The sequence below is a fragment of the Lemur catta genome, chromosome 17 (genome assembly GCF_020740605.2).
Source record: "Lemur catta isolate mLemCat1 chromosome 17, mLemCat1.pri, whole genome shotgun sequence".
Taxonomy (NCBI): domain Eukaryota; kingdom Metazoa; phylum Chordata; class Mammalia; order Primates; family Lemuridae; genus Lemur; species Lemur catta.
Window position 1 is genome coordinate 43,505,722 of NC_059144.1, and position 23,279 is coordinate 43,529,000.

Here is a 23,279-nt window from a genome sequence, read left to right on the forward strand (position 1 = left end):
GGGCAATGTCTACAGACAGTTTTCATTGTCACAACTGGGGTGGAGAGGCCTTGCATCTAGGGGGTAGAAGCTTGGGAAGCTCCTAAACCAGCAGTCCCCAACCTTTTCAGCACCAGGGACTGGTTGCATAGAAGACAATTTTTTTCAGGGATGCGGGGGGTGGGGGCGGAGCTCAGGCCCCTGATGCCAGGAATGGGAGCATCTGTAAATACAGATGAAGGCTTGATTGCCCCTCCCCTCCTGCTGTGGGGCCTGGCTGGGGTTCTAAGTTTCATGGAAGACCATTTTTCCAGGGGGGTCAGGGGACATGGAGCTCAGGCGGTGATGTGGGGCCTGGTTCTTAACAGGCCACAGACTGGTACTGGGGGCTGCAGCCTGGGGGTTGGGGACCACAGACCTAAATTACATTGAACAGGACAGCTCCTCTCAACAAAGAATTATCCTGCTGAAAATGTCAATAATGCCTGGGTTGGAAAATCTTGTTCTAGGGTAAGGACCAGCTATGTGCATCTTAACAAAGGGCCTCGGGAAATTTTCATGCAGGAAGCAGAAGCTTTAGACAATACCTGTCTTTTTAATCTGAGGGCATCGATATCAGAGTTCCCTTTCGGCCTAATGCCTTCCCCACATTTAAAACTCGGCTTTGCGGTAACTCCCCCTGTGAAGCCCTGCCTAGTAACCATCTTTCCTTCCTCCAAGTCCAGGTCAATTACCTCTCCCAATGACACCTCTGTCCCAGCCTACACCACTTGTTCCTTGTTTGTGTCCACCCCCCAACCCCACCCCCCCACCCCGGGAAGGAATGCTCCTTGAGGGTGGGATCCAGGTTCATCCTGTTCATAGACCCATTGCCAACACCTTGCATCGTGCCGGCACCAGGCCCACAGCAGGACTTAATAATCCCATGTTAGCTTCACTCTGTATGGGCTCAACTGACATCACCTGTACTGAATCTGGAGCTACCTACCCCCTCTTTTGGGCACTATTACAGCACTCAATTTTAACATCTTCCTGGAGCTTATCACTCTGAGAGTATCCTGTTTATTTGTTTATTTTTCATTCAGTCAACATATATTTTATTGAGTACTTACTACAACTACATGTCTTGCACTTTGCCAACAATTCAGGATACAACGGAACAAAGAGGCAAAAATCTCTCTTCCCAACGGAGCTTATATTCTGAAGGAGGAACTCTGACAACAAACAAAATGGAAAACTGCAGGTAAGACCTGCAACACTGATCAGTCCTATAGGGAAAAAGAAAATGGAGCAATGGGATGGGGAGTGTTGAGAGAGAGATAGAGAGTGTGTGTGTGTGTGTGTGTGACATTTTGAGTCAGGTGGACCTGTGGGAAAAGGCGACATTTAAGCCAAGACTGGAAATCAGCGTGGGGGCCACTTGCCTGCTGTCCCCCACTAGACTATAAACACCAAGAGGGCAAGGTCCTTCCCTTTCTCTACGGCTGCTGCCTCTGTCTCCAGAACAGGCACACAGTAGGTGCTCAATAAGCACTGTTCCAAGGAAACAGAAAGAAAACTACCTGATTAGACTGTTAAGTAGGAAGGGAGATTTTTTTGTTTCTATGACCACCCATTGATTAGCAAGAAGCGGGGAGGAACAGGGACATTAAACTTAAGCGGGGGCGGGGAGGACATTTTGGGGGGTCAGGCTAAGACAGAGGATGGAGGTCATGACCAGATAATGTTCCCTCCCCCTCCCCCACCCCAAGCAAACCTAAGTTCTTCCTCCCCTAAAATTGCTGATGATTCCTGCCGGTCAGTCACTCTGACCCTCTGAGTCTCCCTTCCGGGCCTCCCAGCTTTGGAGTTGGGCCAGCAGCACCCTGCCTCCCTCTCTCAGGCACCCCTCCCTGCTCACCTCCGGCCCTCCCCGCCCCCTCCCCGCCCGTCCTCCTCCCGGAGGGGTGTCCCCGGGCCTGCCGGCACGCCCGGGCCTCAGCGAGGAGGGATCCCGCCCGGGCCCCCCGGCCCCCGCCCCGCTCCCCGGCGGGACACTGTCCCTTTAATAGACTCCCTCTGCCTGGCGCTCTGCGGCTGGGGAGTAAATTTCTCCCTGTCATCAGGTCGCGGGGAGAGGAGGAGGAGGAGGAGTTTGTTAATGTTCAGTTTGTTCAGCGGGATCGATGTTTGCTGGCATCGCCTCGCCCTGTCTTGTGTGTGTGCGCGAGTGTGTGTGTGTGTTTGTGTGTGTGCATACGTGGGGGGTGTGAGTGCGTGTGTGCGAGGAAGCGAGAGTGCGTGCGTGTGTGAGTGCGTGTGAGTGTGTGTGTGTGAGTGTGTGTGTGTGTGTGTGTGTGAGTGAGTGAATTCCAGATTTTCAGTCTTTCCAAAACCCGCTCCTGTCCTCTCGCATATCACTCACAGACGGGGATCTGACAGCAGCCACAAACCCACAGTGAGTGATCTCCCCCTGCGCGGATCCGCCATCGAGATCGGCAAGGAGGAGGAGGAGGAAGAGCAGCAGGAGGAGGTGGAGGAGGAGGAGGTGGAGGAGGAGGAGGAGGGAAAGAGGAGAAGGAAGAAGAAGAAAAAGAAGAAGAAACCCACTACCTTCCCAGGATTGCCTTTTTTCCTTATCTTTACGCGCGCGTGTGCGTGTGGCGCGTGTGCGCCCCTCGTCCCTTCCATCTGAACCCGGTCTTGGATGTTTAATAAAGAAATCAAGTGTCTCAACAGTCACCAAAAAAAAAAAAGCAAAAACAAACAAAAAAAAAATTCCAAAAGCCAAAACAAAAAAGAGAGAGAGAGAGAAAGAGAGAGAAAGGAAAAAAAAAATCCAAAACAAACAAACAAACAAACAAGGCAGAACCAACCTCTACTTCAAACCAGCCGGCACAAGCCACCCGTGTCTGCCACCCAGAGAGGGGGGTCTCTGGCCCGTGGTGGAGGAGTTGCAGGGGGGATCGTCAGGGGGACAGAGGCCGAGTGACGTCCTAGGAGCCACCAGGCAAGAGGCGGAGGAGACCCAGAGAGGCCAGAGAGACAGCGGGCCCCCGCGCGCGGCTCGGGGCTGGGGCGCCAGAAGTGGGACTGGAGCGAAGTAGAGCGATGCCAAGGAGGAAACAGCAGGCACCCAAGCGGGCGGCAGGTAAGAGAAACGGCTCCGCTTCGGGGCTGCCCAGCCCGGGCTGCCCGGCGCGCCGCGCTCCTCGCCCGCCCTCCTCGCCCCTGGGTGCCCGGGGACGCCACCCCCTTACGCTTTCGGGGGAGTTCGCTCCCGGGTGCCCCTCCGATAACCCCGTCGTCTCTCGCCTTCTCCGATCGCCCACATCTTCCTCTTCCAAGCTCCGGTTGGGTGGGGGGGAGCTATCCCACCAAGCCTTCCCTCCTTAAACTTTTTTCCTCCACCCTCTACCCCACCCACCCCTAACTTTCTCCCGGTCTGTTTCTTGCCTCTTGGGCCAAAGTCGGATTGAGGATTTGGGGTGCGGAGTAGGGAGACAACCCCTCCACCCCCGCATCGCTCCGCGTGGTCAGTGCCAGCGGCTCCTGGCCTCCGGGGACAGCGTCTGCTCTCGCTGGGGTTCGGGGCACTGAAGTGTGAGGCATGCCCAAGACCTGGGCTGAAGGCTGGCTTTGGGGCGAGCAATGGGAGTTTGGCTTTGATCGCCAAGGTGGAAAAAACACCCCAGGAAATGGATGAGTCTTTGCATATGTTTTCTAAAAGGATCCACGTTCTGAAATCTAATCAACTCTCTCCCTTCACTTTAAAAATAAAAGGTGGGGGGAATGCTCCCCATAGAAATTTAAACAACTCTGGATTTTCTTTGCCTAGAGAGAGTGAGTTGCAAACTTTGTGGATTGATTTGTTTGGTAGGAACTATCCCACCGCAATGCTTACCGCCCCCCCTAAAAAAAAGATAGGAACAGGTTAATGGATCAGTACAATAGACCTTCTCAGGGATTTTTTTTTTCTTTTGGACTGCTTAATTGCTTTTTTAATAGTATGCTGGGGTTTTGTTTCTCGGAAGTGTAATATGAAAGTTCATTTTTCTCCTGCCAGACCCACCCACTGAAAAATCAGCTTTCCACTTGATTGCTAGTTTTGATTTGACATTTGATTGATCACCTGTCATCTCGCTGCCTTTGATCTATTCATTCTTGATATATATCAATAAATCACTCACCATGGTAACTCAGAGTGCCAGTGACGCAAGCCTTGCCCTCTATATTCAGAGCCAGACATGCACAATTATTATCTTGTTTGGCTTTTAATGTGGGCGTTTTTATTTCTTTGTGTCCTTTAGTTGAATCAGGGCTTTAGCAAAAAGCTTGAGGTTTTTTTTTTTTTTTTCCTTCCTCTTTCTCTCTCTCTGTCTTTGCCCTCTTGGTTTAGGCAGGATCAGTTAAGGCTGGTCTTCTTGCAGAGCCACCTCCACATTTCATTCTGTTTCAACTCGAGCAAAACATAGGGAGAAGTTCGGTGGAACACTTTAATAAAGTTTGCAAACTCACCCCTAGAACAAATCCAAAGTTAGTTTGGAATCTGGGGAAAGTGGGCATTTGTGTCTGAACATGCAGGACCATCCAGCTCGCCCTCCATAGTTGCCCGATTCCAGCCTGAATGACAATGTATGTGTTTTGAAACATCCACAATTATCTTCCCTTCTGAAACACAGAACTGCTTCCGTAACCATTTGTAGGTTGCTTCTACTGGCATGCGGAAATATCATTTATAACGCGTTGATTCGTATATTTTCCAATTGTTTCCCTAAGAGTAAAATAATTAAAATATTTTTAGTACCATATATATTTGGAACTTGCCTCATCAGTGAGGTTTTCTTTTTTCAACTCCAGCTACTTCTTTTGAAAACAATTCCTGCCTCCTACCCCTGTCTCTTTCTGCTTTTAACTCGCTTATTTTTTAAGACTCAGACTGCTTTGCAATCTGACAGCATTGGGTGTGTGCAATGGCTTTTGAGACTTAGGAAGAGTGAGCTTGCTGCATCAGGTTCTGGCAACATAAGTTTAAGTGTAGCTAGATTATTAGAGATAACGTCCTTATTGTTGTCCCGAAAGAGAACCCTGGGCTACAGTCCAGCAAGAAGTGATACTGCCCTGAAAATTACTCTTTTTTTTTTTCCTTGTTGTTCCCGTAAAGGCCATCAACAACTAGGCAGTAATTTAAATTACCAGAATGACTGGACATGTCTCCTTTAGTAAGCTCATTACAAAAAGTGCATTGCTCAGAATTGCACGACTTTGATTATAATTATCCTCTGATCAATGAGGATCCAGGTGTACATAACATAATGCTGTATCACATTATTTAAATTACATCCTTTTCATTAAGCTGTCTCTATTGGTGCTGGCTGGTCTATTTATTGTAGTGTGCGTGTGTGTGTGTGTCAGAAACTTGTGACTATAGTTTCAGTTTTCTGGTCTATTGTATTCCTAGTGTCTTTATATGTTTGTTTTCATGACATTTTCACTGGAAGAAGTGGAAACCCTTTTCAAGCTGAAAGGGAATAATTCCTATCGTACACAGTGAGGCCCCTCTTACTATATTTATTTGCTCACATATTAATAGAGCAGATAGCTTTTCACGCAATGTTTCTTCCACTCCTCCGAGGTCACCAGTGCACTCCTCTGTTTTTAGCTGAGGTGGTTACTCAAGTAAAGTTAGCCACTTTGGGATTCTTTAGCCAGTTAACAACTACGGAAGAGGAAAAGGTGGATTCTAAGAGTATGGCCGTACTAACTTTTATCACTGCTAAAAATTAAACATAATGTACAACTGTAAGTAATTATGCCCAAGGACTGATGTTGAAAGTTTGATTTCTAGCTCAATTAATGAAGAACAGGAGATAGAAAAAGCCTGTGAGTCCATCAGAGCTGAGGCTCTCCCGGAGTGCTTTTTCCCCAAGAACTGTTCCAGGCAATTTGATTCCTTTGCATTATTAGTTTTAAGTTCCCTGTTTCAAGGAATCAATTACAGAACTTTCTAATAAAGCAGGTATCGAAATAGAAGAAGCAGGATGATATAATATGTGATGGGGAATTTTAGTCTTTATTTCTTACATTCTTCCCCCTTCAGGGGGAAGGGCTGTGAGGTAGGCAATTCTCTTTAAGAAACAGCTAAGTCAGAATATTTGCCTCCGAAATGTCATTCTTCCTGGATTTCTTAAGCTATGCTGTTCCACCACGCTATGACTTAGGGCAAGAAGAAAAGTTTAGAAAGTAGCCTGCAGTACCCCAGGGGTTCGTCAATGCTTGCTTCATCGGAGGTATATTTCACTCACCATTAAAATGCGTCCACTTTTACCTGAAAATATTGCCAGATTCTGTACCAGCATCTTTCCCCGCTATCCATTTTAGAGAAGATAGAGAAGGTGGCAGGAAAGTGAAATAAAAAAGAACAGTATTTTGATTTGTTTGTAGTTTATAGGATGCAGAGCGGTTAAAAATTTAAAATTGTAGACTTATAATAATGCTTCTATTCACTGCAGTCTATCTCAGCCTCTGTCCACATGCCTGTATAATACATACTTTATTTCAGCATCCTGAACTATTGTTTTTATGCGGATGCCAGCCAATTGCAAAATAGAACACAAAACCTTTGTGAACATAGACATGTGAATACCTAATATATATGTAAGTTGTAGGATTCTACCCCTGCCCACCCACAACGATGAGATGTTTCCTTCTTGCTGAGTCTCAGAAGCTTTCTGATAATCCAGATCTAAGCAGACTCTTGCAGGAAAGAACAGCTCCCTCAATTTATTTTGTTTATTTAATATGGAGATGAATAATGCAGATTTTGTTTTCATGAATGTCCTTGTGTGGCAGTAAACATTAGACTATTAGCAATCATTACTTAAAAGTTGCAATTTGCACCTTAATAGCACAGGTTATTTACATGGAAACATATTCAGCAGGGACAATTCTGAATACTGCAGTGGAGCAGAGATGACCTGCGAGAGCTCTTTTTCTACCTCATGAGAGTGAGGACTCCAGATTACACGGCGTGAGGTCCCAGAAATCTCAACTCGTGAGGCGGGGGCCAGGGCGAGGGCAGGCAGCTCAGGATGAAGTTTACCTTTAATTTACTGTCAAGAGGGACAGGATTCGAGAGAATAAGAATCAGACAGATTCGGGACCCTGGCTCTCTCATTTTGTTGAAACAACCTTCAGAAAGACAAGTTCACATCTTGAACATTTAAATATCTCATGCTGTAGATCTCTTCGTATACCCATACAGTATGATTTTAACAGATGAATGGAGAAATACACACACACACACACACACACACACACATACACACAACATGCAATAAAGCCCCTAGGGTCTCAGCAACACAAACTGTTTTGGATGTTGTTGTTATTTAAGGCAGATCTCTGAAAAAGGAAGGGATAGATACCTTGAAATCACTTCGTCCACACCGGGTTTTGGATGGAAATCGATTGCTTAAGTGGTCCTCTCCCCACTCCCCTCCTCATTTCCTTCTCCCACCTCTCACCTCACCCTTAAAGACTCAGATTGAATGGGACATCTCAAAAGCCCATTTGTTTTAGGCATTTATTGATTTAATTTTTAATCTGCCATATCAGGACACAATACGTTAACCCTAATCAGTAGATTGCGCGTGACAGGGAGTTCTAGTGGAAACCAGGTAAGGGGGGGGTGGGTCTGGGAAACTTCTTGACAGTGAAAATCTTCTCTGAGGCTCGGGGGTTGGATGTTGAAGGCTACCTTTGGGGAGGGTAGAAACATTCCTCAAAAAAGACTCTACCTTTCTCCTCCCATTTTATGTTTCTTCTTCTCCCAGTAGCAGATTCTATGCCTACCGTTTGGGAAAGGTTAACCCTCACCAAATACCTCCCAGGCATCTTTAGGAGATCTGTCCCGGAAGCATCTTGACTTTTGTCACATTCTCCAAAGGTGGTTTATGCTTTCATTTCATCCCAGCTGACTTCTCACCCATGTGATGAAATTTCCCCAGCTGGATAATACACCTGGGTTGGTCTGTTTCCCTTCCCAGGAGCTTAGGAACTGTGCTCTCCACTGAGCAGCTTTTAAAGGGGGACTGAGCCGGACATTATTTAAGGCCATTGAAATGATGCACCTCTGCACATCATTGCAGCTGAGCTTAGGAAAGTCAGCCAGGAAGGAAATCTAGGTCCTGCTCATATTTGTGCTGGGTCTGTAATTAGCTGACACGAGGTAAATGTCCAAAGTCGAGCTTCCCTTCCATCTCTGCATTTGTACTATCAATTTTATTTAGGAATGTCTTGCTCTGGGAAGACTCAGCCACTGTTTCAAAGGCAATGCCTGCGTCCACCCAGGTCCCCTTAAAAAAAAAAAACACAGAATTGCCTAACAAATTCTATATTAAGACCAGGCATACACAGAGTATCATTTTCGTTTGATTCAAAGTCAGTTGGAAATACATTAAACTAACAGAGAGTGTCTTGCATCGCTTCCCTGAAGCAGTGCTTTTTCATTACATATTTAATTACAATCAAATTGAACGACTTTTTATAAAAAAAATCACAGTGGTATTAAAAGAAGCTTGGCACACAAATAATTTTATTGCTTTGCAAGTTGAGGACGCTGTTATATTTTTACTTCTTTGGGAATGTATTTTAATTTTCTAATGTGATAAATACAGAATATCTTGTACTGTAGTCTGTTATCAGAGGGAGCTTATCTTTCTGTCTTTATAGAATCTGCACACTCTAGAAGTGGTTTTTGTAGCCATTTTTAAGTAACTTGTAGCAATTTATGTTTTTACAAATTTTTAAAGTTTTGCAAGTTCCATTTAAAGTTAGAAATTCTCATGTTCCTTAGGGTGATCTTTGGCAAGGAACTCTTTGATTATGAAGGAAGGAGCTTAGTCATTCTAATCACATCAGAAAAACCTCTTTGAGAGCGCTTACTTGATTACCTGGATATTGTATTAATAGAAGAAAACACCATATATTTGCAGGCCTCTGTTGTATAACACTGTTTTCACTGAATTTATAATTTCTTCTTTTTTTCTTATTACTGACCTTTCAGTAACTTGTTTTAGGAACTTTTTGCAGGAGAAGGTATAGGGACAGCATTTAAAGTGGATTGCAAGGGACACATGGTCTTTCAGAAAAAATAATAAAAATCAGAGACTTTAGAGCCTAATTGTCCACTGTCAGACTATGTCTGCAAATAAATAGGAAAATGTCTCTGCAAACACATGGTTTCAACTCTAACTTGTCCATTAATCTAGAGCATCTCCAGGAGTGTGGGTGTATTTGTACTCGTACTCATTTTGTCCGGGAAATCATCATGAGAGTATCAGACTCAGGTCCGTTTGAAGACATTATGTACATACACAGACACACAGAAAAGAAATCCGAGATGCAAGTGGGAATTGCTAATATATTTGTTTCCAAAGCAAACTCTGAATGAAATGATTAAATAATTCGGAGGCATTTGAAAGTCATTAAAATGGCCATTTGGAATTTCCAATTGGTGCCTCTCTCAATCTTTTGCATTCCCTCTGTAGAAAAAGATGTCCTCTGGGCATCCTCAAATATTCTGGGATGTCAAAGCAATGCCTAAAATTATTTAAAATTTTAGAAATTAAAATTCAGGAGGCACAGCCAGATAATCCTATTATTAATATATCAGTATTATTTAGCTACGCATAACAACAGGGAAATGCACAATGCAAAAGTTTTAGAGATAATGAGCTTGGAGAAATTACATGGGAAAAAAAATACCTGGATCATGTTTGAAAGCATTTGTCTTGAATTTTGCTCATCTAAATGAGAATTCTCTTTCCACCTGTTTTATTTAAAATATAATTTTAGTATCACCATACTTACTACCCCAACCTGAAACAGGGTCTAATAAAGATCTCTCTGGATGCACAAAGATATAGTATATTATAATGCACAACACTTTTTAAAAAATAGTTTTAGAAAACCAAATGTGGGCATACAAACCAAAAGAAAAACCTCAAGAGTCTTTGAAAGATAACTAGCTCAGGGTTCAAGATAGAAAACTTTGTTTCAGCAGGGTAAGAAGAAAATAGCATTGTATTTTAACTAAACATCTCCTGTTGGCAAATGAGAAGCGGTGAAGCCGGGAAGATTTTTTAAGGATCTTTTTAGCTCTTTTGCATCTCTCTCCAAAGACTAATTTAATTGAAAAGCTGTAGTGTCCATTCATGCTAAAGGAAAGGCCTCATGCTTCCATAAAGCTACTAGACACTAAGGTGGGTTAAAAAAAAAAAAAAAAAAAGCGTTCTGCAGTTTCCGTTAGTACAAAAATTAAGATCACTGGTCTTAATTAGTTGGGTGCTTTCAGAACTGAATGAATACTCTAAAATCACCCCTGAGCTTTCTTCTTAAAGCTACATCTAAGCCATTTCTATGGAAATTATGTAGTTTAGATATTAAGGTGGGCACAATACAGTTACTGTTTTTAATGAAAATAGTTAAGAAGGGTGGAATGAGATAAATACAGAGTTGGCAGCAGCCGTTCTGTTTGTAATGAATTTGAAAGAAACTTCCATAATGCTTTACTGCATCATGAAAAATCCATGAAATCTGGTGACATGGGAGATACAAAAATGAGACAGAGCGTCGAGGTCTTCTATAGGGGAAAAACGACTTAAATAAGCCAGAGCAACGGCATATAAATATTTCTATATGAACTGCATGGGGCTTCCTTTAAATCACTTCAATTTATCAGATCCTTGGAATTTTCTATGTATTTAGGAGCCTCTCTCTTCTACTCCAGGGAGATATGAATAGCTTGTGGGCCAAGACGATGCTGCAGAGAAGAGTTAAATCTATTCCATGCATGCGGTACCATTTGGTACAGAAGAAATGCCAGAATGAAAAGCTGTAAATGCGTTTTATATCAGAATTGCCTTTGGCTATTTTCCTTTATGAGAAAGTTGGGTACATTGCTTTGTGCCTCTTCTTGTTTCCCCCCTTGGGATTAGATCTGAGACTGTGGATGGAACAGGGAAGTGACGTGGGTTCTGGTTGCAGCTTTGCCCATGCCAGTTATGTAGCCCAGGGCAAGTGCTAGAGATAAACCTTACTCACAGGTAAGAAGGTGAGTTTTGGAGTCAGACTGATCCAAGTTCAAATCTCTAGGTCTACTTCTTGTCAGCTGTGTAAACTTGGGCAGGCTGCTCAAGGCTCTGCCCTCCACTTATCTAGTCTGTAAAATGGGAGCGAGCATAGTTCTCCTTACATTCCAGGTTTATTGAAAGGATTATCTGAGACTAGGGCTGAGAAAATGCACTGAAACTGTTAGGTGTCACAGGAATATGGGAGAATAGTGTGTCTTTACCCTGAATAGCCAGACCATGGAAACTTTATACCAGAAGAGAAACAAATAAGCAACTCACCAATCATCATGGGACTAGGGGTTCAGGGCTTAAAAGAAATCAGATATGGATGCGTTTTGAATTTTAAAACTGCAAATACAATGGCTGAGTAGTGGGTTAGCCTCTTTTCCTGAGGCCGATTCATGCTGGGCTGTTTGGAACACTGCACCAGCTCAAAAAAAAAAAATTCCCAAGAAATAGTATTTATAGCACCAGCAACAACTATAACAACAGTAACAATGATATCTGTCATTACATAAATGCTTATTATGTAGCCGGCACTTTACCAAGTGCTTTATATATTTGCATTCATTCATTTAAACAGTGCTTATTTCTTGAGTTTCCATTCTGTGCCAGGTTCTGTTCTATTACCTGGGACCTGCAGGTGAATAGGACAGGCAGGTATCACTCCTGGGGATCTTGCCCTTCTAGCAGGGAAAGTTAGAGAACATACAAGTAAATTTGTAAAGGAAAAGGTCATTTTCATATGCAAAAAGGTTCATGATGACAATACTTTTATAAAAGCAGGAGTTGGGACAACAGAGGTGATCTGGATGGTCAGGGAGGCCTCTCAAGGAGGAACACCTGAGCTGAGTCTTGTTCCTCATACATTCCTATGTGTTCGACGCTGGCACAATCCCTAGTTTACTAGTCGGGATCTGAGTAACTTGCAGGATAACTCATTTAGGGTCTTGCAATGGCTGAGCTGAGTTTTAAACTCAGCTCTCCCTGCTTCCAGGACCCATGCACTCGGTCTGTTGTGAGAGTTCATCTAGAACAGCCACCGTGATTTGCCAAGGAAGGACCCTCAGGTCCTGGTGTCCTTCCCCTTGCACCTGCGGTGACGTCTGAACCTGTCGGGGTATATTGAGAGCACAGGCAGAGGATGCTGCCTTTAGTGGCATGTCCATGTAGAATCTTCAGGCCAACTCCTATTTTATGAAGCTGGCTCTTTCTGGAGTGTTCTTTCATGAGTACGTATGTGCATTCATACATTCATTCATTCAACAAATATTGATGTGTACCTTTTATGTGCCAGGTGTTGTTCTAGGTGCTGAGAATATAGCAGTAGAAAAAAATAGAAAAGTCTCTGCCCTCCACACAGCTAATATTCTTGTGGGTGAGACCAAAAAGCTAATGATCAAATAAATATATAATATAGTATTGAATCATGCTAATTGCATTGCATATGAATAAATCAGGATTAATGGGGCTAGAGAGTGATGGAGGCTTGCCATTCTATTAGAATGGTCAGAGATGGTGTTTCTCAAGTGGTGATTTGATCAGACCTGAACAAAAAGTGAGAGGCTAGCCAAGCACAGAGCTGAGAGAACCATTCCAGGCAGAGGAAGCAGTGAGTGCCAAGGGCCTAAGGCCAGAACTCACTTGCATGTTTGAGGAATACGTAGGAGGCCGCTGTGGCTGGAGCAGATTAAGATGAGGACAGCGCTAAGAAATGGGGTAGGAAAGGTAGGCAGGGGGCAGGTCATGGTGGCCTTCTAGACTTGATTCTAGTAGTAAGTGGGATGAGATTTCACTGGAGGGGTTCAAGCACGGAAATGATGTGATGTGAGTCAGTTATTGGGAGAACATAGGCTCTTGTTGTATTTCAGAGGTGGTGTTGAACTTGGGCATGTTCGCCCACCCAGTCTACTTATCCGGCCCCTCAGTGATGGTGAGTAGGATGCTTAGGATGAGAGGGGTGGAGATAAAACACATGTCCAGCCTCTAGAGATTGGTGCGGGGATGAGTGACATCGCTGAGGCTGTGTAAAGGCAAGTGCGAAGAGCCTGGGTCCAGCTGCATACTCCTCCAACTGTGCACCCAGAAAGCAGGTTTCTTGATCTCACTGCACTTCAGTTTCTTCATCTGTCAAATGGGGACAAGGATATTGCCTACCTCACATTTTAGTTGTGAAGATTAGATAATGTGATGTGAGTAAAATCCTGGGTGCAGACCCAGCATTTACATAGGGTCTTCTTCTTCAAAAATGAATGTTTTTACTCTTCCTCTTTCTTTTGTAATTTTTTTCTTGTAGGAATTCCTGGAGAAAGCTAGGCACCTGTATTAGTCCTTGGTACCTATGAGGCACTAAATAAATATTTCCTGGTGAGTGAATACATGAGTCTGTAAATAAAGGGATGAATAAATACTTTCATGACTGCATTACTTTGTATACTAATTACTTACTCTCAAGTATAAGAATCCCTTTCACACATCTAAACATTTGGGCAGGCCTGTGTACCAATTGTGGTCATAGCTGTACTTTGAGTATGTATCAAATTAGAAAATATTAATGACCCAAAGGCTGTGATTTCAGTCATAACCTTGTATTTTGTTCATTACCTGCCTTCAGTTGAAGAGCAGTGACATCCCTTTTGTGCGGTGAACGTTGTTTATTCTTATAGACGGTGCTCGGTGGTGATATGGATTCGTAGACTTCCTGGTTAAGCCGAGAGCCCCGATGGCGCATGGCTGATGGGGGTGAAGGGGTGCAGTGTCTGCATCTCTGGTCTCCCAGGTCCGGCCTCTCCCTGCCTGCTCTCCAGGTGCTCCCAGCCGCCCCTCCCCCGCGGGGAATCTGTGCTCATCCCCTGGGGCCCAGGCAGGGAAGTTAGGGTTTGTTAAGCTAATGGGAATAGGCTACGGGCTGTTTCCTGGTAACACTGTGTTCACTTTTTAATTGTCACCTTCAGATAAGCGCCCAGAGCGGGAAGAAGGGAAGCTGGCTGGTGCCTGTTGAGGTACAACTTAGGACAAAGAGCTTTGGGATCCAGGAGAGCATTTTGGGAGTTTTTGCTGCCAGATTTAAGACCTTCATTTAACAAATATGATGGAAGGTTGGCTGTACACCTGTGGGAGAGCTGGAACCAGAGCCTTGAATGAAACTGACAAAGCAACTGCCTTCTTGAAGCTTCCATTTAGTGGAGGACAGGTAACAGCCCAGCCAGCAGACACACCCCATCGTGTCAGGGTGTGGCATTTGCAAGGAAGATAAGGAGAGGAGGGAAAGGGGCATCACATGGGAGCCTGTGCTCTTCTGGTTAAGATGGTCAGGAAAGGTCCCTCCCTGTGGAAGTGATTCTGACGTGACACGGTAGATAGGAAAGTACAGCTCTCTGGGGGAACATGGTGCCAGGCCGCAGCTGAAAGTCCGCGGCTGGAGCCCCCTGGGGAGCAGACAGGGAGGATGAGCTGGGGCTCCCACAGAGATGGGGAGCCCCAGAGGGTGCTGGAGTGAGGAGAGTCAGGATCTGATGTAGGTTTTTACAGGCTCGTTCTGCCTGCCCGTGATTTATCAGGGACCCAGGTTGGAAGCAGGTCAACCACTCAGCGGTCTCCTGCATCCATCCAGTCAAAAACTGTTATGTCTTGGACCAGATTGATGGTGGAGGAGCCAGCCCGAAGGCGGACCCCAGGACTGCAGGCAGAGCGCGAGTGGGGAGGGGAGACTGCCGAAAGCTATCTGTGCAGAATCGGACTAGCTTAGCCCATTCATATTTCCTCCAATTCTCTCTTCTGTTTTTCTCTTCTAGTTGTACAGAAGGGTCTTGCTGAAAATTGTCAGTCTGTCGTTCTCTGAGCCAAAGTGGACACAAGGAAAAGCATTGGGAGCCGCCTTTATTCTAGAATGGACTGTGCAGGGAAGGAGGCCACCCTTTTCCAGGCACATTTTCTGGAGTCCTGGAATGGCCCCTTCACACTTCCTCCCACACCTGTCACACACGCAGCCCCAGGCAAGGGGGTCCGGGGTGGACCCTCGGGTCCACAGACAAAGGTTATTTCACCTTCTGTGACCTTAGGCAACTTTGCCTCCCAGAGTTTGTTTCCTCATTAGCAAAACAGATCTAACAGAAAGACTCAACTCATTGGGTTTCTACAGGGATTAGTTGAGATAAATCAGATAGTACACTTAGCACGATGTCTGCTACATGCATGGTAAGTGGCCGGTAAATTTTAGTTATTGTATCAACAAATTAGTAAGCCTCCTCATGCTTTGATTTTCTTACCTGTAGAACAGGGATAATAAAAACTCTCCCTTCAGGTTGTTGGGAGAAGTAAAATATTAATACTAACAATTGGAACAGTGCCTCATATACAATAAGTGCTCAATAAATGTTAAATTTTTAAAGTTACCACCATGATTCTGAGCTTGTGACCTTGAAGGGCAGATGTTGTATCTTGTTGCTTTACATCCACGAGGCCTGGCACGTGGTTGGTACTCCAGTCCTGTTGGAGAGAAATGAACGATGGTGATGTGGTTATTGAGAGTCCAAGGGAGGAAATCCAGAGAGATGAAGGTGTGAGTCTAGGGCGAAGGGTTAGAGACCACTAACTCAGTCTCCTCCAGTGGCAATTTCTAAGGGCTGGCCCCTCTGCCCAAGCCTCCCAGAGTTTGATGCAGTTTTAATGAGGGAAGCAAGTGGGCTGTCATACCACGGTGGGGGGGGTGGCTTAGCAGGATTGAGTCACATAGTGAAAATAATGCCCCACTTTCAATACCATTTCAACCCCTCTGATTAAATCAAGAAGAAAGTGTCAGTGTGGTGTTAGCCGGAGTGTAACACCTCTCTCACCTTGTTCATCAGAAATAGCAGACCTCAGATTCAGAGGCCTTAGCAAGCAATGGTATTTAATGGACAAAATGAAATAATAATCTTGTATTTTCATAGTCTGATTTATGGCAAATGGTACTGGGTTTTCATTGACCCTGACCATAGTGACATAAATTTTTGTTTTAAAATAAAATTATTTAAGGCAATAAAAAAAGAGGGAATTGTTTCAAAGAAACATATAAAGAAATAAATAGTGGGAGTGGGGGAAGGATGTCACACAAACTGTGAGGAAGGAGTAGAATGACAAGTGAAAACCCGGTGGGTGCCGGCGCCAGGCAGGGCGAGGGAACTAGCTGTGAGTGAGGGCTGTCAAGTCACACTCAGGTCACAGAAACTCCTGGGTGATAGAGTCTGTCGTCAAAACTTAAAAAAACGTTGAAAACCCAAAGGAACCTCCCTTCCCAGGATATCAGAGGGAAACTCTGGAAGGTCTTTACTCTCCCAGGAAGTGTTGCAGATATGGAGGAACTGGGAATGGCATCCTGGTTTTACACAGAAATAGAGCAGTGGTTCTCAACTTTATTTGGTATACTCATCGCTTGGAGAACTTGTTAAACGCAAATTTGCAGATCCCGACCTACAGCCTAAAGAGAGGTTCTGACTCCATAGGTTGAGAGTGAGGCCCATGAATCTATAAATCTGCACATTAAGGATCCACTATGGCTTTGAATTCCAGGATACAGGAAAAAAAATTATGCATATACATAATATAATATATAATTTTATATAATAATATAACTTTATATATCCTATATATAAAATGTTTTATATATAATATAAAATACCTTATATAAATATTTTACATATATTTTATGTATTATATTTTATATTATATATAAAGTTCTCTTCTCTTCTGCCTCTCCCTCTCTCTCCCCACCCCAATCCAAATGCCAAAGCATTTGCATTTTAAAAATTGTCTGAGGGGTCCATTTTCACTTTTGACTTTTAGTCAACAGAAAAAATATAAGTAGCGTTTCTCTTTCTCACACCCTATCATGGCAATTGCTTATGTTGCTAGAAATGTTTGTATTTCAGCAGGGAAAATCATGCATTGATGCATTTGTCTCCCTGGTCTCAGCACCGAACATCAGAGCCCAGAGAGTCTCCAGTCAAGGAGGAGAGGGACAGGCAATCTAGCAGGTACATACAGAGGGCTCTGCCTGCTTGGAGCTGCCTGGCAACCTGGGTACCAGATCAGTGAGACAAGAAACAAACAAAAGGGAATCTCTCAGACTTGATTCTTTATTTCTTACACTCTCTAAAATTCTGGGAACTCTATAGAATGCAAGAGCAGTAAACTTGGTTTTGTTTTTTGGAACTTTCTCCTCTTTCTTATTGTCTTTTTCATATTTTCCCATGCTTTTTCAATGATTTCTCTTCTTTTTTTTTCCTTCCTTTATTCCTTCTCTTTTCTTTTCTGATTCCTCCCAGGAATCAGACTTCCAAGCCCTTTCTGTCTGGCATCTGTGCTTCCATGGGAGAATGTGGTAAAGATGATGGTGATGATGGTGAACATGATGCTAATCATAATTGTCATCCTCTTAATGGCTGCCACTTCTTGACCAGTGTGACTGCTCAACCAAAAGGACTAAGCTTATGCCTAACATTTCCCAAGTGCTGACTACGTTCAGGTCGTTTATATGTAGCCTCTCCCGGAGCCATCCCAAGAGCTGGATGTTATTATTGGCCAATCAAATAGATAAGGAAATTAAGTTTTGGAAATTCCAAGTAGTTTAACCAAGATCACACAAGCATTTCAGTGGGATGTGGAAACCTGGGTCTGCCTGTTGGAGTCCAAGTACTCAGACACTGTGCTTTGTTGCTATTCATGGTCTTGAATAGTTAACAGAAAAGAGTCACATAAATAAACGTGCATAGTCCAGCAGAGATACACGAAGGCCAAGGGCATGACCCAAAATTCGGAGTTTCCCCAGGTTGAAGTAAGTCAATTGTATCAAAGAAAAAAAAAATCATCTTGCTTACCTAAATCCCTAAACACCATCTTTGAAACTTGAGCCGACGGAGAAAAAAAAAAAAAAGATTTTTAGAACCTCTTGGGCTTTCCACAATGGCCTTTTCACAAATCCATTCTTGTTTTCTTAGACAAAAGTAGAAAAAAGTCATGAAAACCCCCAGCACAGTTCATCTGGGGCGTCCCAGTAGGGATGGTTTTCACCCACTCCTACAGCATCTTTGAGGCTGGGTCCTTAAGTCAGACACTGCTCATCTGTTGCTAATAAATCTTTTGGAGGCCCCATGACTCTTCCTGGCTGTCAAAAAATATGGAACACATGCAATGACGCCGCCCCATTATTTATTTTAGCAAATGAAAAGCTACCCTCAAAGATTTCCCCTTTGGACTTCCTGGTGATATTTATGGTCAGGATCTCTAAAGATGTCTCATACTTGTACATATTTAATTGTAGGTGACACTTAAATGAGTACTCTGAGTAATAGGAGAAAAAAGATGGTCATGAAATTCAAGGGGTCTATCTCGGAGAATGTTGCTTACAACAGAAATCACGATAGGATCTTTCTTGAAAAAAATCAACAATTGTTTTTAGTTATAGTTGTAATTTTTCTTTTTTTACATTTTTGTTTACTTTGTATGGGTGATATTTTACAACTTTTGTAACAATACAAAGTTTGGCAAACTGCCTAGCCATCTGATTTGAGGTTATTCTAATGAGAAATAGAAGGAAATTATCATCCTATTTTATTGCCTTTAACATTAATATTTTCTTTATTAGTATTGGGTAGAAATAGTTAAGCAGATGGGATAGAGCACAGAAAGAATTGTCAAAAATAAGATGGGCTTATTTCATTCACTCAATACATTTCAGATGTAAAGGAGTTAAACTTTACAGATAAAGTTAAGTCGTTTCTGACCACCAAACCTAAAATGTGTACACCTCAGTCCTGTGAAATTGGCATAAGGAGAAGGCTTATTTCCAAGTGCAATTATGAGGATTTTCAAAGTTGATGCTTATTAAGTACCTAGAGCAATGCTTGGTGCATAGTAAGTGTTCAACAAATATTATTATAGTTATTATTTCCCTTCTCAGTCTCTCTCCAGATACAGGCATTATTAAGAATCTAGTGTACATATCTTTCATTATTTATGGTTCTATATGCATGTATATGTAGGTAGGAGCATTATTATTCCTTCGTGTATGTTTTAAAAATGTGTAAGTAGTTTCACACTATATATTTTGTGATTTTTTTTTTTTACTTTATGTTTGGGGCTCTATCCAAATAGGTGGGCTGAGGAAAAAAAAAAGAGAGAGATGATAGATTAAAAAATAAACATGACGGCTTCCTTTTTATATGCTTTATAATATTCCATCATGAGAATGTATATTTTTATTCATTGATCAGTTCTTCTGTTAATAGACATTTAGCATGTTTTTAATTTTTCACAATTGCACACAATCCTGTATTGATGTGAAAATTTTGCTGCATTTAGCAAGAGAATCATTTGAGAAAATTATATTTCATATCTTGAACATTCTTGTTAACTTCACTGAGATGTATATCTCTCTACCCAAAAATGTAACTGGCTAATTTGCACTTAGTAGGTACTTGTTAAATGTTGCTTGAAGTAAGTAAACTGGACATGAATAAGATATATCAATAATTCTAATAATGAGCATGACTCAACCATCAAAATGATTTGAATCTCAAGTGTGTCAAGAAGACTATTAGCAGCTGCTCTGGGGTGGGACGGAGAACAGGGAGAAGGGAAAAGAAAAGCGTGAGTAACATAAAGGGAATTGCATTGGTCCTCAGAGTTTGTAGCGGATACGACTTCAGAGCGCACAGCTATCGCTTTGCAGATGCCGAGCTCCTGGGGTGTGGTGGATGCGTTTGGTCAGGGAAGGAAGGGCCCCGCATTTTGTTTGTAAGTGTTACAAGGTGTTTGTTAACAGTAGTCAACCCAGCAATTTAACCTTTTAAGCAGTTAAACTTTGGTTTAATGCAGTTTAGCAAATATGTATTGAGGCTCACTGGTAGGTCCAGGCGGTAGAAGTATAAATAAATAAGATACATAAATAAACCTCAGGGTTTCGAAGAGCCATGTGGTAGGTACCACATGCTTTTTATAGCCAAGACTATCATCTTCTCACAACTGGGACATGTATGTTTTGGGCGGGGGGAGTTGGGTCTTTTACCCTCATGTATTGGGTACATTGTATTTGTCCCTTACCCAGTGTGAGTATTTTGAGTAAGTGTATGTGTGCTCCGGTCTGTTTTATTGTGTGTGTGAATTGTGAACATGTGTGTGTTATATATGTTGCAAGTATGTTTCATGGGCAGCTGGATCAGGCATGATGTGGATGTTAGTGTGAGGGTCTGCGGGAGGGTGTGAAAGGCCTTTACTATGCACGAGTTTTGTGTTTGTGGAGGATCTTGTATATGCATATGTTTTTGCCAGTGCTGAGCTACTAATGGAATCACCATCAAGCTCTTGGGGATTTTCCCTGTGAACATGAAGCTACCAACACACTGTATTTTCCTAGGGGTTCCCCTGCGGCACCGCACCCTGACCTCCTCATTATGGGCCTGGGTGGGAGGAAACGAGAACCACAGTTCCACAGGATGCCCCCTGCACAGGGAAATTCACACTAGACGGGAAATGTATAAGAGACAGGTAGTACCAGAAAGTGAGCTCCACATCCTCTTGTAATTTCTGTTTCCTTGTCTATCTTCCTCCCCACACAGCATGCTATATCATGCCAGGGATTGATATGACGAATTGCAGGGACCCTTTCGTTTACAGTGCCTGGAACACAGAAGGTGTTTTGGTTGAATGCATGCATGAATGAATGAATGAACAAGCAAAGGGTTATCCAAGGTGCCTAGAGCCTTTGGAGTATTCAGATACCCCGATTATTTATGCCCACAGGGCTGAATACAGTAGGTTCTTAGTAAATGTTGTTAAATGGATAAATGAATGCACGCATGTGCCACATGTGAACGTTTGCTTATCTCAGAAGCAGGCTAGCAGTCGTAAAAAAACAGTTCCCCAGTGGGGTTTTTATTATTCCTCTGTCGATCCCATAGGAGCACCTTGTCTGCTGTCCCCTTGGTTTAATTATTGTTCCTTAAGATCAGCATGGCAGCCCTTCTGTTGACTGTCAAACTGCAGCCACAAATGGAGAAATAAAAAATGAAGGAGAAAAAAAAAAATCTTCATAATCCAGGTACGGGAATTTCCCTGAAGATATTTTCCTTTCAGAGAGGTGAAAGGAAGGTGGAAAAGTTGGGGAAATGAGTTTCCAAACTCTCCAAACACATAAACCAACAGAATTGTGTTGCTGCTTCCATAAATGTTTAATAAGTTTTATCATCTTGTGACTAAGGTTAAACAAATGTGAGTCCTTTGAGGAATTATTTACTGGAAGCAGAGTTATAGCATCAACATCTGTGTTTCCAATCACTTAGATGAGGAATAGATCAAATAAATCATGAGTACGTTCCACAAAATAACTTCTGTATTATCATCTCTGGAGAAGAGTAATGGAAGTAACTCTTTTAGGTGCCCTCGCCATTGGAATTTAGACTTGTTTTTGTCAGACTTCTCATTTTTTTTTTATTCATTTCATTATATTCAAAGAATAAGCCTTCCCTCTTTTGTGGAAAGTTACCATAAAAACATCCACCAGAGAAAGACTTAGAAATTTCTCTCAGGGAATCTGGCTAGTTTAGCCAACATTCTCATTTGGGAATGGGCTCACAGTTCCAATATATAACATCCATATAATTTAACCTCATAAATTTATTTTTTTCACAGTGATGTAATGGGGAGACTGACCTGGAGTTTGTAAATGTTCCCTGCTCACTGCATTCCCCTGGGCAACATAACATTCTAGACAGTGTTTTATGTGCCCCGATTAAAATATAACGTATCTTGCATTTCCTGTGGACTGACCTGTTAGTGCTCTTAGCAGAACATTTAAGGAACATGGAGATGGTTTCAAATCTGTAACAATGCACTGTGTGCCGTGTGAGGTTTTTGGAGGGTTTTATTTTATTTTTTTTTTTAAACCATGATCTGATTTTCATTTTAGACCACAGGCCCCTGAGCACCCCACTCCACAAGAAGTTTTGAGCTTTGGTTTGACTTTTGAATCTGCCACTGCACTCTGACAAATAAAATAAACACAAACACTTGTTTGTAACTCCAGTGCAAATTCTCAGGCACGTATTTTAAACTGCTATCCTGCAGTGGAGAGAAGGATTGGAGAAGTTAATGAGGAATCCCCTAAGATAAAAGAGTAGCAACGGAAGCTCACAACCTTCTTTATTAAAAGAAAAAGAAAATTTTAATGAAAATGAGGGGGGGGGGCTTTCTCTAGTTTTTACAGTTATGAGAATGACAAGTGTGACACAGAATACACCAATTTGTGGATTGAAATGTTTTAATTTTCTATGTGAGAAACACACAACAAAAAGAAAAGGCAGCCGTTGGCTTCCAGAGGAGCAAAGGAAGGTTGGTGGGATGAGGGCTTGAGCTTGCAACCTTGCTGGGCTGAGGTCGATGCTGCATGTAGACCTTTCAAGGTGCAAATCTCATTCCAAGAATAATATGAGAGGCTTGGAAACTGTGGGACGAAGGGGTAAATAGATCAAATGAATTAGCGGAAGTTCCCTGAAAGGAGTATGTGTCTTTGAGACTCATTCTTGTATTCATTCACTGGATGTTTGTTAGTTTTTATTGTTTTCAAGGCCCTGTGCTGTGGTATCACAAGGATAAGCAAGGCACAGCCCCTGTCTGCAGAGTTTAGCAGTGGCATTCTCGGAGTAAAGCCCAGAATGAGGCCTCCATCCAGGGCTCAGCAAGTGTTAGTTGAAAGAATGAATGAATGAATGCGTGAAGATGACCCCTGGCTCCCTAGGAACTCAAGCACATTTCTGTTTATATGTTTGTTTGTTTCTGAGTTTAATTGTTATTTTCTGCCCAGATTTTTTTTTCCCAGGTGGCCCCTGACATTTCTTCCATCAGCAATAGTTCCCTGATTTCCCTTCTGACTAATCCTTCCTGAACCCAGGTCCCTTCTGTCCTGTGCACGAGCCCCGGGTCCGCTCTTAGAAGGCATGGTGTGCTGTGAAGGTCTCCACATTTGCCCAGGGTTGGCCGCTCTGAGTATTTTTCACCGCTGACCACAACCCCGGATGGAACCAACCTGTTTCCTCTGTGCCTGCCTTTTGCTCTGTTTTGCTTCCTGAAACAATAATAATCTGATGCATCAACATTTACCGATAGTCCACTCCATGCCAGTCACTGTCATGGACACCTTACATGCACTTGACT

General features: G+C 43.0%; 1 protein-coding gene across 2 annotated transcripts in view; it reads left to right on the forward strand.

Annotated features, from left to right (window-relative positions):
- The first annotated feature begins 1,976 nt into the window (after nt 1-1,976).
- TSHZ2 (teashirt zinc finger homeobox 2) overlaps nt 1,977-23,279 on the forward strand; it is a 406,137-nt gene continuing 384,834 nt past the window's right edge. The window contains exon 1 of one of the 2 annotated variants that reach the window (XM_045529598.1): nt 1,977-3,109. In XM_045529598.1, the coding sequence (XP_045385554.1) occupies nt 3,070-3,109 (40 nt within the window). In that variant the 5' untranslated portion in view covers nt 1,977-3,069. The remainder of the gene's footprint in view (nt 3,110-23,279) is intronic. The other variant, XM_045529597.1, reaches the window with a different exon arrangement.